This window comes from Heterocephalus glaber, unplaced genomic scaffold (assembly GCF_053883595.1).
Source record: "Heterocephalus glaber isolate CG9 unplaced genomic scaffold, H.glaber_assembly_v1.0 deba00001454, whole genome shotgun sequence".
In the NCBI taxonomy this organism is placed as follows: domain Eukaryota; kingdom Metazoa; phylum Chordata; class Mammalia; order Rodentia; family Bathyergidae; genus Heterocephalus; species Heterocephalus glaber.
This window is the reverse complement of record NW_028258303.1, coordinates 13,896,781-13,915,651: the sequence shown is the minus strand read 5'-3', so window position 1 is coordinate 13,915,651 and position 18,871 is coordinate 13,896,781. Positions and strand designations below refer to the sequence as shown.

Sequence of the window (18,871 nt, the reverse complement as noted above, 5' to 3'; positions counted from 1 at the left end):
ACCAATATAGTTAAAATGGCCATATTTCCCAAACTGTTATACAGATTTAATGCAATCCCAATCAAAATTTCAAGAGCAATCTTCACAGAACTGGAGAAAACAATCCTAAAATTCATATGTAACTAGAAGAGACTCAGAATAGCAAAAACAATCCTGGATAACAAGAGCAAAGCAGGAGGCATCATAATTCTGTACTTTATATTACAAAGCTGTGATAAAAACAACATGATATTGGCACAAAAATAGACATTAGGATCACTGGAAGAGAACACAGGATGCAGAAACAACCCCAAGTACATTCAACTATTTGATCTTTCACAAGGGGGCCAAAAACATGCTGGAGAAAGACAGCCTCTTTAATAAATGGTGCTGGAAAACCAGCTGCCCACATGCAAAAGATGAACCTAGGCCCATATCTTTCCCTATGTACTAAATTAAAATCAAAATGGATCAAAAATCTAAATATTAAAATAGAAACAACCTGTCAGAAAACAAAATAGCTAAAACTTAAGGACTCTCTGAACAGAAATCTGGTTGCCCAGGAAATAGTTCTGAGAATCAACAAATGAGATCCTATCAAATTAGAAAGCTCCTGCACAACAAAAGAAAGAAACAACAGAGTGAAGGGACAACCTACAGAATGGGAAAAAATCTGGTACCTCTATCTCAGAGGATTCTGAACTAGAATATATAAAGAACTCAAAAAATTAGACCCCCTAAATAAAGACCCAACCAAAAAATGGACAAGTGACATGAACAGATTCTTTACAGAAGAAGTAAAAATGGCCAGTAAATACATGAAGAAATGTCAACATCTCTGGCCATTAGAGAAATGCAAATTAAAACAACACTGAGATTCCAATCTTACCCCCGAAAGAATAGCTATCATCAAGAAATCAAATAATAACAAATGCTGCAGAGGTTGCAGGGGAAAAGGAATCCTTCCACATTGCTGTTGGGAATGTAAACTAGTACAACCACAATGGAAATCAGTATAGAAATTCCTCAAAAAACTGAAACTAGAAATTCCATTTGACTCAGCTATTCCCTTTCTAGGTATCTTCCCAAGAGTTAAAGACATCAATATTACAGTGATACATGCAATTCACGTTTATAGCAGATAAACTAATAATAGCTAAATCTTGGAAGTGGCATATATGTCCATCAACAGATGAATGGATAAAGAAAATGTAGTATTTAAACACAATGGAGTACTTCTCTGCTATAAAGAAAAACTTGAGTCATTTGTAGAAACATGGATGCACCTTGAAACCATAGTGTTAGATGAAATAAATTAGACACACAAGCTTAACTATCACATGGTTTTTCTTATATGAGAAACTCAAAATAAAAAGCAAAGTAAAGGATAGATAACAGGCAGTAGGGAGATAGATCTTTCTCAAAGGGGAAGGGGTCAAGAGATGGAGGGAGGAGAGGGAAAGGGGATAAAAAAAAAAGGGAATTAAAATATGTAAAATACATGTACCAACTCCACACAAGGAGTGTAAACAAACATTAGGTATTGCAAACGTACCCAACCCCCAAAATGGGAGAAGATCAAAGGATAGACTGGTGGTGGTGGGGAATAGGGATTGAAAAAAAGGAATTAAGATGTATTGATGTACATGTACATAAATTTTCTTTTTATGAAACAAAAAAAGAAATACTGAGAAAACCAAATGTGTATCTGAAAACTGGAGAATTTGCCTACAGTTAGCTATGCAAGCAATTAAAATAAAATGACTAAAACCACAGCATTAATGTGCTGTAAAATGTGTGAAACGTGCACATTGCGAAATGTGCACATTCAATTCAGCCAAGCTGGTTCTCCCCACTCCCATTAGTAAAACTGAGATGAAACAGGAAACTAAGGAGCTCAGCTGCAGGGGCTTTTTTGTTTCTTAATTTCACCTACTTGCTTAAAACTAATTTCTACTTTACACTAAAATCTTTTATTGGATAAAAGGGGAATCAAATGTTCTTAAACAAGAATAAGCTCTGAAAATGTGTAAAAGCAGCTTTATTTGTTCTAATGCACATCTAGGATACTCTAATAAAAACACTTTTGGCAGGTTCATCATTACTCTTCAAGTTTAAAGAACACAAATGTTTTTCTAGAGCTGTTAAACAGATCATGTTAGGGGAAGTGGAAATGTTAGAGAAGGAAAAGATCTGTTTTTTCCAGGTGGCTTGTTAACCAAATGGAGAACACAAACTTCAGTGACTGACCCTGATATGTGAAAGATGTAGTTCATTATGAAAGTAGAAATAAAGTAAAGCCTAGTGATAAAAATAAACATTTTAACAGGAAATGTGTTGTTTGGAATAAAGAAATGTTATTGGAAAACCTTTCAGGCTAAAAATAGTACCAAAGTTTGTGATAAGTGGAGTAATAAAAAAAACCAAAAACCTGAGGCTAAAGAAAATAGAATCCAGAGAACAGATAAAATAGTAAAGGTAACAATATTAGTGTTTATGAAAAACCAGTTTATACCAGGTGTGGTGGGCACACCTGTAATTCCAGCAAGTGGAAGGCTGAAGCAGAGGGATCATGAGCTTAAGGTCAGGCTGAGGCCAGGGGATCTTCTGTCTGAGGTCATAATAAGATCCTGTCCCAAAAATACAAAAATCCGGTTCACTGTGCAAAGCAAGGCGCTAAATGAACACAGATATATTCAGTGTTTGTCTTCCATTTTAACTGGCAATATTTAGTAGTTTGTTTTGCTCTGAGTGGAGCTTGAATTAATTAGAAACAAAAAATTAGGAGAAACATTTTCATTAAATTCAACTGCAATTCTAGTTTAATTTTTAATGTCCAATTTCAGGTCTTAGGAAAGAGTATCAATCTGATTCCATGACAACAAACACTACTATCATGGAAATCTCTAATAAACACCCAAGGTGAAGTTGAATATCTAGTAAGGATATGTGTTTTAATGCAGGTTGTCAAAAATAACCTATAGTACAACAAAAGAATTGGAGAGTCCACTTGAATCTAGTCAAGTTACGATCATGATACAGAATTCAAACAAGTATTAGTGCCTAACATGTATGAAAAATTTCAGGATATTTTTAGCTCAACTAGAGTTGAAATTTGAAGACAACCCTACTAAAACAGTTTTAAAATACTTGTTCTGTTTCCAGAACGAATTTTCTTCAAAATAATCTCTACCTATACCAGACATCCAGCACTACCTAAAACAAGTGAACTGCTCTGCAAATTAACTTATTTTTCCTCCAAAATATATGGCTCTTCCATTAACAATATCATTTAACAGAACATGTCCCTAGGCTTAAAAATTTTAGCATCCTTTGACTCTTCCTTTCTCCTCATCAACCTATCCATTTCTAACTACTTAGTCACAAAGTCCTAAATATCTTTGGCACTCTTCATTACAAAGACCTTAGTTTAAACATCACCATTGAGGGCCAGGGATTTAGCTCAGTGGTTCTGCCGCCTGCCTCACAAGCACAAGGATCCAAGTTCGATCCCCGGTACAAAAAAAAAAAACTAGTAGCACTCATTTAAACATCATCGTTAGTACTCACTTGCACCCTAAACCACTTCCCTGGTCTCCAGGTTCCGTTCATGCTAGTGCATCTTATAAACTCGTGCCACCCTAAAGCTCTAAAGAACAGGTCATGTCACACCACATCTCAAAACTTGTAAGGGATTCCTGCTGAATACAGAGCAAAAGTCTGTGCTCACTGGCTCCTAATTCAAAGTCTTTCTCAATATGGTGTCAATCTACTTTTCTACCATCATTTCCCATTTTGTCTTTCATTTCACTGTAGAGGCACCATTTGGTTGTAGACCAAAGACAACTTAGACCTGGTCTATAGTTTCTGATTTACTTTAGTGTCTATGATTAATACATTTCTTTACTTAAAATAAGATTCTCCTTGATCAATTCATCCAATTATTGAGGATGCAGTTTAAATGTCTCCTCCTTCACAATACCTTCATTGCTCCCCACATATGTGTAAACTCCTCCTCTAGTGAACATCCACAGCACCTTGTGAATTTATCAAGGAACACCTCACACTATCTAAAATGGCTCTTCCTGTAGCAACCTTACCTCTCTAGATTTCTTAAGGGAAAAGTCCTTATGAAAACTACCTGCTGAGCTCATGCAATCATATATATGCATTCATATATGTACTGAAGGTTTAAATTAATGAGTATAGGGTGGGAGGGGATACATTAAATAATTAGTCAACATACATATTATATTCATAAAGAAGTATAAAAAGTCAGTTGAATAACATAATGATAACATATCTAGTAAAAAATATGTTAATTTGGAGGTAGACTATGATCTAAATTTAAAGAACTAATAGTAAAAAGTAACAGGGTTCTCAAATTAGATTACTAAATATTAATGCCAAACAAAAAAAATTGAATCTACAAGCTCTTGTAACACAAAACTCAAATAACAAGACATACTTTCGCTCTACATACATATTAGCAACTTTGTTTTCTAAATGAAAAAAGCTGAGAGTTGTTGATAGTACATTGAAATAAAAAAAAGAATTTTTCCTTACTTCTACTGAGCTTTGGAAATCTTTTTTTCAGTTTCTTCTTTAATGGATTAAGATCAGGCATTATTTCTGGAACAGCTACATAAAAGTCTGCATGAATTTCATCATCTAAAATCTGAAAATCAAGAGAAAAAGATAATCTTACAGTTCCATGAAAAGCTTTATCTTTCTGAAAATACATAGTTTCCATTACGATTCAAAAAAGACATTAAGCACAATGCTTTTCTTCAAACACAAGGATCATATGAATACATTTATCAATTATGAAAACCATCAGAAACAAAAGATTCTTTTATTTTCTTTTAAAAATAGCCACATTCATTACTTAAAAACATATTTAAAGATGTGAATTCTTCCGCAGGGTTGTGTTAAGCAAAAAAGTGTTATAAGCTAGAACATAGCCCTGGTGTGTACACAAGCCATGTAACCTCACAAACCTGAATTCATAGATGTTAAAACTGAAGAAAACAAGCTGAAATTTTTGCAATAGATTACATATAAAATTAATAACCATTGGTTCCTAAACTATCAGCCACTAGCTTTGTAAATTTAGAACATAAGAAAACTGATTCTGTAATTATTTTCACAAAGAACAGACCAACTACTTTCCCACCAATAACTGAAAAGGGAGATGGTCAAAGACAAGTATTCTTTTAGTTTACTATCCATACTCTTCTTTCATTCTCAGAGCAAAGAATCAATAATCAGTTTTTTAAAGAATTTTTATTAATTCAAGCAAACACCAAATAATTATCATACTACTCACTATATTCTACATAAAAGTTTAGTTGATTATAAAATGAAATAATTTTTAGAACAATACTGCCTGAGAAACAAGTATTTCATCAATGATTTTTTTTCCATAAAAAATCTTACCAAAATATAGCCTTGGTTTAGAGTTGCACAATGAATCCTAAAATTTGAACTCTAGTAAAATTAAGCAGTGATTCTGAAATTTTATCTTCCTGTTACTAATTTTCTTTTTGTTTTTGGTAGTACTGAGTATTGAAGCTAGAAACTTCACATGGGGCTACATTCATCCCCTCCTTTCTTTAAAATTTATTCATTCATTCATTTTATGACTGGGTCTTGCTAAGTCACTGAACTGCTCAGGTAAAGCTTGTACTTACAGACCTCCTGCCTCAGCTTCCCAAAATGCTGGGATTACAGTCATGCTCCAGCACACCCAGCTCTGTTATTTCCTCTTACAAATTCTTAAATAGCATACTATGCTCTCCTTAACAACAATTTACATTAAATGGGCACTTCTCATACGCCATGAATTCTGCTCAATATTTTACACCACTTAGTTCACCCAATCTGCATAACAACCCTACCAGAGAGGTCCTAACACTGACCAGACATTCTAGATAGGGACCAAAGTGAAGACAGGTCACCTGCACACTCCTGTGAAGCAGAGACAGAACTCAACCACAGGTGGTGTGGTTTTAGAACTATGAAAGCAAAGGCAATTTTAAATGTCAAAGAACTGTAGGTGAGATTTCTAATCAAAAACCTTCTGAAACTAATTCTATGATACGTGCCTTAAAATTAAATTTTAAATTGTCTTTGAAAGTTATGCTATAATTAACCTTAAGATCACACCTTGGAATAATACAAATCTATGTACAGATATCATAATCCCAGAGGCAAGTAAAAACATGAAATTACTTTTAAATCACACAGAACTAAGCACATCTGTGATATTTCAAAATAAAATGAATAAATAAGGTCTTACCTAAGAAACAACTGAACGGTTACTAACTTTATCCTACATTACATTTTAAAAGAGCTAAGTAAAATAACAGACTAATTTAGAAATATAAGCATAGGAGCTGCGGGTGTTACTCTGTGGTGCAGTGTACAAGCCCCTTTGATCCCCAGCACGACCACTGGATCATTCGCTCATTCGATCATTCGAGAGAAGGGAAGAGGAAGGGGAAGGAAAGAGAAGGGAATGGGGAGGGGGAAGGGGGGAAGGGAAAGAAAAAGAAAAGAAAGAGGGCCAGGGATTTAGCTCAGTGGTTCCACCACTTGCCTCAAGTGCAAGGTCACGAGTTTGATCCCTGGTACCAAAAGAAAAGCAAGAAAAAAGGAAAGGGAAGAAAAGGGGAAAGGGAAGGGAAGGGAAAAGAAGCGAAGGGAAGGGAGAAAGCAAGGGAGGGAGGGAGGGAGGGAGGGAATGAAGGAAGGAAAAAGATGGAATGCTATGTATAAATTTAATAAGAATAGTTTTCTGACTCTAGAGACCAAGCTCAACTCTCAAATTCTCAAGCATTTGTGGCATATTTATTTTTTAATAATTAAAAATTTTAAGTAATTGTTTAAAAATTAAAATTAATGAGACACCAGAAAAAAATTGGATTGTATGCTCTGATTTGGCTTAGAACTTGCGTTAAAATATAATCTCTTTTTACTATCTACTAATTCTGCTTCCAAAACTCATTTGGAGAGTCTCCCTAAAAATTTACAATCTCCAGGAAACTTACAGTATTACTGGGGTTGGAAAAATGAAGTACAAGCAGATGGGCAAGCTGGTGTACACCTGTAATCCCAGCATTTGGGAGGCTGAGTCAGGAGGATTGCTGCAAAGTTTGAGGCCCGCTTGGGCTACATAGTAAGTTCAAAGTCACCCTAGAATAGATAGCAAGACACTGACTGAAAAACAAAACAAAACAAACTACAAGCACTGCTGGATATCACAAAGCACAAGCTCAGTTAAAACTTCCCTGAAAGAAAATATGGCACAAAGAAGTAAATTTTCAAGTGACTTTTTTCTACCCCACCCCCCATCCATAATCAAAATGATTATATTTAGAAGAGGAGCTTTTACAGAATGTCAAGAAAAGCCTTTTGTATTTTCAGAAATAATTATGTGCCTCTTCTTTCCACCTCTTAGAGGAAAAAAATACCATTCTTTCCAAAAGGGCTCCACAAGCTTTTTGTGATTTTCTAAAGGCAGAGTATACATTCATTTATTAGCTACCATGCTGAGTCTGTGCCCCCCCTGAACTGATAGGGGAGTAAAAGTTGAGAGTAACCAAAAGCACTATATAATAGAGTTCAGATATTATGTTTTGTGATCTACCAAGTGAATTATACTTTCACTCCAAGGAAGCAAAACAAGTATTTAATTTTTTTAAAACATGAATAAATATACCTACGTGTGCTATCTTTTAGATTTCATTTTAAATCTCACATTCAAAATCTGAATCAGACTGCCCTTTCCAGTCAACCCACAAAACCCTCAGAGACATTAAGCAAAATAAATAATAAAAAATTTAAAAATCACAATGTAAATCAAATATAATAAACAGAAGACTGCTTGGATAGCTTTTTCTTACCTTGATTTAGAAACAAAAAAAAGTGTAAAAAAATTTCCCCATTCTCTAAACTACTAACCATTTTTCAAAAGACAGAAGTCTGATAACTCTGTTTAATACATCAATGGATCACAGCAAAGATCACAGAACAATCACTATAATGAACATGAAAACACCACCATACCTTCTGAATCAGATCAGCTCCTCCTGTAAATGCAGCTCCTTGTCCTTTTGCTATTTCAATCTCTGATGCATTCTACCAAAACATAAGTTTAAATATCAATCTTTAATTTTAAACAAACTCAATACATTTTTAAGTATTTTGTCAGAGGCAATACAGTTCAAAATAAAATCTGTTTATTTTTAATTAAAATGCATAAATTTTCAGTTTAGCATTAGTATTTCAGATATATTACAGTAAGAACAAGTTCAGTTTGTAGGTAATTGAGGTGTTTTTTGACTGACATCTGAGGAAATACACTAAAATGGAATATTAGGAACCTACCAATTGGTAGGCCTCCAAATTTATCAATACATTACCTTCCAAAAGTAAAAGATTAAAAAATATTGGGGTTTCTTAGTGTAAATAAACCATTTATAAAACCAATATGAAGAGAAAAAGTTTTAAGAAATTAATGAACCAGAATTTAGCCAGCATCTGAAAAATTCCAAAAGATAAATATACAGTATTAGTTATTTTCTTTCTGTATGTTCCAACCTTACCATTTGCTTTTACCATGAAAATGTTTCCCTTAGTAAAATTTTGTGGCATTCCAACAACTACATTCCCCACTTTTCTGGGAAGAAAGCGGTTTCTTCCTTGACAGTGAAGCAGAGAAAAAAAAAAATGCCTTAATTTTGAGCTTCAGGTAAAGAAGAATCAAAATACAGAAAGCACACTAATACAAACACATTAATACAAAAAGTTTGACAAAGAGCTGCAATGATACAATAGTTGCATACTTGACTTCTCTGACTATTTTTAAAAGTTGCTGGGCATCTGAGGCTCCACAGAACTAGCTAGACCTATTGCTTTAAAATAATCCCACTGTTCTCTGAGGAGGGAAGTTTGAACAGAAAGCAGGAGTTATGCAGAATAAATTCCATACTTCTCTTTCTTTCATACTTTCATACTCTTCTTGCATACTTTCACACTCTCTAGCAAAAAATATAATATAGTAGACTAGTAATAATGAAAGTAAAGTTCTAGTTTAGCACTTTCTCAAACTAGTGCCATACCCTCAAGTCACTTACTTCAAACTTCAGAAAGGGAAAATAAGACTAAAATGTTCTCTAATCAGCTGGGTGTCATGGTGCACACCTGTAATCCCAGTATTCTGGGAGGTTGAGACAGGAAGATCACAAGTTTAAGTCCAGCCTGAGCAACTTAGTGACTTAATTATACACTGCCTCAAAATTAAAAAAAAAAAAGATTTTTAAAGGGCTGGGGATGCATCTCAATGTGAAGCTCAATCCAGTACTATATAATATTATTATAATAATAGCAACTCTAATTCACTTATTGTAATCATCAACATGGATCTCTAGAAAAATTAAATAATACAGGTAGTTGACAAAAGTTACTTACCCCTGTTAATACAGCAACTTTATTGACTTCTGAAGAAAATGGATATGGAAAACTAATAACGCTGGCAAATGGTTCCACTCTTTTCTAAACACAAGAGGGAGAAAGTAATTATAAAAAGACCTTCTTTTCTATTATCTCTCACACTCTATAAAAAAGCTAAGTTTTTAGTTTTTTAATTCTACTATATGTCCTCCAATTAATCCAGAACTATTCACTGATTACAATTTAAAGCTAAGGAGATTATATTTCTTTTTCAAGAAACCCTAATAAAAAACTAAATCTCTCTTCCCAGCTCCATACTCTCATGGCACTTGGCATCTATCTCTGTATCATCATCAGTCTCTTAAATACTAACAGATATGCTTACATTATCTGTATCTCACCAGTACCTAGTACAATGTTTTCCATTTCATTTTTGTCAATAAAATGCTACCTTGAATTAGTTTTATGTTTAAAAGCATGCAATTTTCTGACATCAAGGAGGACATAAATACAACTGTACATACTAAACAGACAATCCAGCTGATCTGCTCAGTTGGTCATTCCTGTCAACATTGTTCTGAAACAGTGATGACGAACCTTTCAGAGACAAGTGCCCAAACTGCAACCCAAAACCCACTTATTTATCACAAAGTGCCGACACTGCAATTAAACCCAAATACTGAGGTTTTTAACTTGGAAAACAATAAGCCAGGCATGGTGGTACATGCCTGTAATCCCAGCACTTGGGAGGCTGAGGCAGGAGGATTGATGCAAGTTCGATGCCATGATGTCTCTCTGGACTACACAGACTCTGACTCAAAAAAAAAAAAAAAAAACCTCATACAGTAACATCTTTTGTCTTAAAAGAAAAACAAGTAACACTCATGTCATAGGTTCGCCTCCATTGCTCTAAACAATTAGGTAGCATTAACCCTAATCCATGATAGAATACCTTCTGAGTAGGTCTATTTTGAATTCACTTTCAGGTCTATTTGGGGCGTCAACTGGAAAATCCAAAATAAACAATGGCAGCATTTCAGGCAGCCAGAGGAGACTCTATAGGGCTGAAAAACTAATGGGCTCAGTCATTTTGGCCCACCGACCTAGGGAGACATGAGGCTCAGATCTCCTGGGTAGACTTCATATAGAAACAAGTCCTAGGCCCTCCACAGTGTTGGTGTGGCCTGAAGATTTGGAAGAGAAAAAGAAATGTTCCTCTAATAAAACTGATTTTAAATTATGCTTTTAGAAAAATTTTGAGTAGAGAGAGCCTCTTAAGGATTTCTTTTCAGACAAGAAGGTATGAATTCCTAATTTACATCAGCCATACAACTTAGTTTTACTGGCTGGAAATCTTCTGCCATTAACATGTCACAACTGGTTTCAGTAAACCATTTGACGCTAAGCAATCATGGTAACAGCATCCCCCTGGGGAATACTGGCTTGTACAAACATTCTATAGACCAAAAAAAGAAAGGAAGCTCTAGGACAATGGCAATATCTTTTCAATGTCACTTGTTTACAGTGGCTTCATACTCAAAACGAAGCTTGTGGTCCTACAGTACACTGTTCTAAATGATATTCATGGCTGACTGAGAAAGAGATCATTACGGACACTACAAAATGTTTAAAATAAAAGAACTAACACTAATATTAAGGTGTAAGATAGAAATTGTAACATAGCTAGCACAAACTGTTTCTCAGCGAGAACTAAAAAATGAGTACTATCTCCTAGGTAGGCTCTTGTGGAGACTGTCAAGTTGTATTCAAAAACTTCTATTTTCTAATCTGACCCAAAAAAGACATCCTCAGAAAGAAAATTAAAATATCATTTCTTTAAAAATTACTTAAATGAGCTTACAAAATTTAAGGCTATAACAAACTTCAATACTAATCTAGTGTTTTTCTTTAGAGGTTTTTATAATTAAAAATCTTTTGAAGAATGCCAATATATAAACAGATAAAGCAAAAAGGCTCTGACTGAAGCAAGAGTGGGGAGCTTGAGACCCTAACCATGCAAACCATGAAAACTTAACCCTAACCCAGGACTACAAGGAATATATTTGAACTAATCCAACACTATTTTCAAAGAAACATGACACCCAGACTACTTAAGTCATTTTCTGAAGTTATAATGATAGCTCAATGGATTTTGTTGATGTTTATACTACTGACTCTTCGGGGAAATGGGAAATAGGATATATAGACAAAGATACAGATATAAATATATAGAGAGATTTATCAACTCTTTAGAGTGTTTTCAACATATTATATATGTGGAAAATTAAAATATTTTTTTCATTATGAAGTATACAAAGAACATAAGATTTTCTAAAAATTACTATGAGAGGAAAGAATTTTAAAACTTAAGAAACATCAATTCACATGGCCACTTTTCATAAATAAACTTATTTTAATTGAGTCCACATACCTTTTTCCCCAATGCCATATCCAGTGTCAAATTAAGAAAAACCCATTGTTTTGGATTAGTAAAGTCCAAAATTTGAAACTTCTTAAGTAAGTGAATAGCTTTCTCCACCTCATAAATCTGCCTTGGGTACAAGCGCTTTAAATAGACATCATCCTCAGGTTCACCTTCCATGACTGGGTATGACTTTATTTTTTCTATCTCATCTATCTTTTCATCTGATGTTTTTTCTTTGGCACCTTTTTTGGCTTTCTTTGCAGGCCTTAAAAAAAGATAAATTCAAGATCAGTACATCAACATGTGTTCTAAAAGACTACTTTTTAAAGGCCAGTGTACAAAAGACAAAAATAACAAAAGATTATTTTAATTCAAAAGCATAAATTGTTTCATAGTTTCTCTAATTCAACAAATATTAAGTAAACTTTTACACTATTTATAGTCAGTACAAGTTGAGTAAGGCATGGACGCTACCCTCCAAAAACTTACAGAAGGAGGGGGGCAGACAGACATGCAAACAGATGATTTCAATATAATATCAGTACTGTGAAAATGTAATGAGATCTTACAAAAAGACACTTAACCTACAAGGTTAGGAATGCGTTCTGGAAGAGATAACCCTATTGTTGTAGGATAAGGAAATTAATTTGATACCCAAAAGAAAGACTATTTTTTAAAAAGCATGTTCATACAAAAACTTTTACACAAATGTTCCTAGCAACATTTTTATAATAACTAAAAGGTAAAAACAACTCAAATATCCATCAACTGATGGATGCATAAAACGTGGTATAGCCATATGATAGAGGATCTTCAACAAAAAGGAATTAAGTATTGATAGATGCTACATATAGTAACCTTAAAAACATCCCAAGTGAAAGAAGCCAGTCACAAAAAAACACATATTATAACTTCAATTTATACAAAATATCAAGAATAGGCAAATCTATAGGGACTACAAGTGGGTTTGAGGCAAATTAGAGCACGACCAGCTGGCTGGGCAAACGGGCATAACCTGTCAATCATGGAGATCCAGGACACATGCACAACAGTTTCCAAGCCTTGCACCTGGTACCAATCAGAAAGTGCTGTCTTCAATTCTTCTGGGGCAAAATCAAACAAGTTTTTGATAAGATGGCCTAGATCTGACACCAGAATGGAAGATATAAAAGATGGCAGCCATGAACCTTGTGGCCACTTTGCTCTCTCCTTCTAAGTGGCCTGCTCTGCACTCTGAAGAACATACTTCTTTTCCTACCTTCAATAAATGTAAAATTTTGCTACCTTTTGCACCTGTGTCCAATTCTTTGTTCAGGCCCACAAGAATCTGGCTCTTGAAGGACCCCAAAGCAACTCAGAACCTGGTAACAGATTTAGTGGTTGTCTAGGGCTGAGAGGCTGGGGGAACAGAAACTGACTCCTAATGGTGATGAGGTGTTTGGGGATGGTCATTAAAATGTTCTAAATAAAACTGATTGTGGTGATGGTTGCACAACTCCATGAATTTACTAAAAACCACAGAGTTGTACATTTTAAGTGGGTGAATTGCATGGTATATAAATTGTATTTTAATAAAGCTGTTATTTTAAAAATACACAGGCAAAGAAACAACAAAAACCACTGAGCAATGAAATAAAATGCTGTACAAGGGGAGGCATTAGAAGTTCTGTATGACCGTAGCAGTGGTTAGCAAACTTGTTCTACAAAGAATCAGACAGCAAATGTTTAAGCTCTGCATCATGAGCTCTCTGTCGCACTGACTCAACTCTGCTGTGGTAGTGCAAAAGCAGCCACAGGGAATACATAAATGAATGAGCACAGCTATGTTCCAATAAACCATTAGACACTGAATTTGAATTTCAAAATTTTCATGACTGCAAAATACTGTTCTGTATTTGAATCATTAAAAAAATGTAAAAATCATTCTTAGCTCATAACTATATAAAAATAGGTGGTCGAGCAAATCTTTGCCCAGGGGCCATAATTTACTGACACTTGAACTAAAAGGGTAAAATTGAAGGCAGGAAACAAGTGGAAGGTGAAGTTGGAAAAGCCAGACCACAAAGGACAGACAAAGAGAAGCCAGTGAAGTGAAGTGACATGTGACTCCCAAATGAAGTATTCTGGCTGGGCCTGGTGATGCATGCCTGTAATCCCACCTCTCCCTTCCTTTTTTTTTTTTTGGTACAGGGAATCAAACATGGTGCCAGTGAGCTAAATCCCAGGCCCATCCCCCCTCCTCCCTTCAGAGCCTGAACAAGAACAGTAATGGTAATAAGAAAAAGATGATAGGTCAGAAAAATATTCACAAAGTAAATACTGCAAATAGGGAAAGGAGAAAGAAAAGACTTAATTTTTAGGTTTCTGACTTCAGGCAGAGTACACTAGAAAGAAGGAAAACAAAACAGGTTTCTGGTGACAGAGGTAGTCACAGTGTTCAGCTGAGGATACACATGAGTTTGAATATAGAATATTGTCTCCTTAAGAAGGGAGGGAAGAAATAGCCTCTTAATAGTCTCCACTCTTGCTTCCTTTAGATCTATCCATCTCTTTTACTATACCAAGAATACTGTGATTTTTTTTTCTTTTCTTTTAGACAAGGCCTCGCTCTGTAGTTCAAGCTGGCCTTGAAATCACTGTGTATCATTTGCCCAGCTCTTCATTCTCTCTCTACTCAAGCCTACATTTCCTCCTACCTGGGGGTGGCAGATACAGACTCTGCCAAAAAAAAATGTATCTATCAGGAAAAGAAAAATATATAAATATTTTCATATTAAATTTATTGAGACATCACGAAATTAACACGTTACCTTTGGCCTTTACAATTATAAGAGGTGCTCAAAGTGGTGGCCATTAGCTTCCAGACATTTACTAATTGGTGAATGGCTGAAGTGCATATACTTTTTTTTGGCAGATTCTGTATTTCTCAGCCCCTTTATTTGGCCATGTGACTAGTTTAGGCTGACAGAACAGAGCAGAAGCAGCAGGTTTCCCACTCCAAGCTTAGGTGAGAAGAGCATCCTGTTTCCACTGCACACCTATATTTCTGCCATTTTCATAGGAAAAGCATGCTTTGGCTAGCCCAAAGGTAGGAGGATGAGAGACATGTGGAGCACAGCTATCCACAGAGTCCCAGGCTGAATTAAATAGTTCACAACTAACCTGAAAACTCACAGAAGCATAGCCAAGTCCAGAGCATCAAAGACTCATCTGGACTCCACCTAGGTCAGCTGACCCCCAGATGTGTGGGCAACAATAAATAATCACAGGGAGGTTTGTTATGTAGCAAAAGCTAACAAGGTACTTACAAAAACCTAAGAAATTATGTTTAACAGGAAGTACAGGTAAGGGTTGGAACCTAAGAAAGATAGAATTAGAGGGAACATAATTTTCAGCGTTAATTCAACCCCTTGTCTTTTTTTTTTTGCTACACTGGGGTTTGAACCCAGATGTTCATGCACTTTAGGCAAACACTCTATCGCTGAGCTACATTCTTAGCCTATTTATTTTTCTTATTTTGAGATAGTCTCACTAAGTTGCCCAAGCTGGCCTTAAACTTAGGATCCTCCTCCCTCAGCCTCCGGAGCAGTTGGGATAACAGGTATGTGCCACTGCATTCAGCTAGAAGTTTTACATTAGTAAACTAGTATTCTACAACACTATTTGTGTTCTGTGGAAGACAAGATAATTTCCCCCTCCAGGGATGCTATCTTACACATGGCAAAAAGGACTTTGCAAATGTGTCTAAGGTTAAAGATCTCAAAATGGAGAGATTATCCTACATTATTCATGTATGCCCAATCTACTCACACAAATCCTTGAAAGTGAGAGCCTTTTGCCCTTCCTCAGCTGTGTTATACAGAGATGGAAAGATGACACTGCAGAAATGCAACTATGAACAAGACTTAACCTGCTATTGCTTGGAGATGGAGGAAGAGGGCATAAGTCAAGGAACGTGGGGAGCTGCTCACAGCAGGGACTGGCAAGGAAATGGACTATCTCCTACAGCCTGCAGAAAAGAACTGCCAGCATCCTGATTTCAGACCAGGGCTAGATGTCACACCTACAGAAGTGTGAAATTTCTTTAAGTGTCATTTAAAACCTCAAAGTTTGTGGTAAATGAACATGGGGTTCTATAAAATTTATGTGAAAAAAATGGATGGCAGTAAAACAATTCTTTTTAAAAAGGGATCTCAAGGCTGGGGTTATAGCTCAGTGGAACAATTGCCTAGCATGCAGAAGGCCCTGGGTGGTTCCATCCTCAGCACCACACACACACACACACACACACACACACACACACACACACACACACACAAATATATATATGTATATATTTTTAGTCTCATTTTTAGCACTCAATAAACCCTAAGCAACTCAACTGGATAGCAGTTGGTGGCAATCTTCTTTTTAATGGGATGCAGTCCTTTTGGGCTGAGGACAGACAAGCCTGTGCAAGTGCACAAGTGCACAGATGTTAACATGTCTCAATAGGTACCTTGAAGATACTCCACAAAATCCTAAATTCTTCCAAACTAGTGAAACCACATTTTTACCTTATATTTTGTAAAGGAACAGCAAAGCCAATAGGAGACTTTAAAGGCTGTTTTGAGTATAAAGTCTCCTATTTAAAATAAATAACAAGTCCTAGCTGTAGCTCGTAGACTTACTTTACATAAATGCTGATTTCATTACTAAATTTTTAGCCATGGTTGAACCTGTACACTTAATCTGCAATTAATATGAAATCTCCAGAGGCTGACATATGAATTTTTTTTTGACATATGAATTTTTAAATGAATAAATTACAAAACCCAAAAAGAGTCTGATACATAATGAGACTAAGATAGTTATATAGCAATTACTTTATTTGTAAATTACTCTGTTTCCCAAAATATCTGAGGTGGCACAGTGAAAACATTTTAAAGTTCAGATACATATTACTTTTTTAAAAAACAAAATAAAGTATAATATCATTATAACAAAGATCTATTAAGACTCTCAGGAAAATGCACTAGAGCTGTGGATGTGGCCCAGTGACAGAGTGCTTGCCTAGCAGGCACAAGGCTCTAGGTTTGATTCCCGACAAAAAAAGGAAGGGGGATGCATTTAAAACCTGCAGTTTAACTCTTTCAATAATTAATCTCACACATCCACTGCCTGTTGTCCACAGCCTTCCTCAAAAATGTCTAACTTTATTTGTAAGAATCATATTCAGAAGAACTTTCATTGTTTCATTGTTTATGCAAGTAGGCAAGCCCCTCTCCGAAAAGCTTAAATCTCATAATTTTCAGAATGAAAAAAATCATATTAGAAAGGTTTTTTGGTAAGGTGGCAGAGAATCACCTGGCAGCCTGAATCGGAGAGGAGAATTTGGCTGTAGTTACCTAGGTAATTAAACTAGACAGATTATATGAGGAATAAGAGACTAAACTCAGCAAATAACTTTCTCCCTGCCTCATCTGTTCCCTAACTCAAAAACATGAAAGAAAAAATAATTCCATGGTCAGACCCAATAAAATAAGAAAAACAATAGTGCTATAATGAAGTTTACTTCAAGACCTTTGAAAAATCTGTGACCCAGAGAGACCAATTAGGGGAGGGGGGGGATTATACAACCTCTGTCAAATTAAACTGAACTAAAGAGAAAATGCCTAGGGCATATTAGTGAAATGAATTCACTAACATCTCTGATACTGGGTTATTCATTACCCTTTAAACTAAACACAGAAGTTCTGCTTCAGCTTAAAATGTAAAAAGCTGGAAAGAACATTAACAAGGAGAAAGAGCTGGATAAAACCACCTCTTGATCCCATCACAGAGCTGAGATCACGGAGCTGCTATGGCAGGCAACCAGGTAGCCTAAAAGGCAAGGAGAGTCGGCCCCCACACCCCTTCTACCTACACTCAGGTCTTCACTGTGGCAGAGCAAAAGAGAAAGGCAAGGGGGTAAGAAAAACATTAGGGCAATCATGACAGGATAAGCCCTCTGGCAGATGCAAAGACTTTGACATTCACATTCCACTCAAAAGCCTTTTCCACACACCTCCACAGGAGCTCCCGTAAAGACTGGAGCAGGGCTGGACACTGGAAAGCCTTCGCACAGGGTACAGGTGGGGAGAAAAGGCCAAGGTAAATATCCACTGTGTCTGGAAGAAAAAAAAAAACTACAAAGTCCTACCCCTAGAAGCAAGTGAGCCCAGGATCCTATACCAATACAGCTGGGAAAGAGCCAGGAAACGCCCTCACGACCTGCAGCAGATACAGACCAAGAAGAGGGACAGAAATGCTGCAGAAACCCTGGGCCCACGTCCAGGCGCAGTGGGCTGAAAGACTAAGACTGGATGCAGACCACAGAGAAAGCCTCCCACCACCGTCATAGCCCTGTAGCACTGAGTAAGCAACAGCAGCCTACTGCTCGGGGTGGGCCAAGAGATAGTGACAACCCCCCACTGCCCACTCTGGTGCAGCTGCCTAAAGAAAGCAGAAAACGAAGCTGGAGCAGGCACAGAAAAAAAGCCTCCAGCGATCCAGCCCCCACGCTGAACACAGAGTAACCATGCTACATTTGAGGCTGGTGGTAACTATAGCAACCACAAAACCAAAACCCAGCTCAGCCCAACTAGATTTATTCAACACCTGAAGAGCATGCCCATTTACAGGCTTAAAAACTGTTTAATTTAGTCCCTACTCTTCTACATAAGATACTTTTAAGCATTCAAAGAGGCAAAGAAAAGAACCTCCCTGTCAGGAAAGAAAGAAAACCAGACTCAAATGACCCAGTAGCCCTTTTATAAATCAGAATCTGCTACTGGCAAATAAAGCATATATGCTGGCACGCACGTGGGGCTGGGGAGATCCAGAATGTCAGGAGATGGGAGCACAGGCCCCTCTACCCTGTCTCAGATCCTAACTAAAAAAAAAAAAAAAAAAAACTAGCCACAAAAAACCCTGTTTTTAGTGTGTCATAAAGTCAAACCATTACAAAATAAAGATTACAACTACAAGTAT

At 36.2% G+C, this 18,871-nt stretch overlaps 1 protein-coding gene across 4 annotated transcripts in view; it reads right to left on the bottom strand.

The window, feature by feature from the left end:
- Nucleotides 1–18,871, bottom strand: part of Mrpl1 (mitochondrial ribosomal protein L1) — an 83,249-nt gene that overhangs the window by 49,276 nt on the left and 15,102 nt on the right. For all 4 annotated transcript variants that reach the window (XM_004848015.4, XM_004848016.4, XM_021260991.2 and 1 more), the window contains 4 exons: nucleotides 11,867–12,125; nucleotides 9,454–9,537; nucleotides 8,050–8,121; nucleotides 4,546–4,657 (listed from right to left, as the gene is read on the bottom strand). In XM_004848015.4, the coding sequence (XP_004848072.1) occupies nucleotides 4,546–4,657; nucleotides 8,050–8,121; nucleotides 9,454–9,537; nucleotides 11,867–12,125 (527 nt within the window). The remainder of the gene's footprint in view (nucleotides 1–4,545; nucleotides 4,658–8,049; nucleotides 8,122–9,453; nucleotides 9,538–11,866; nucleotides 12,126–18,871) is intronic.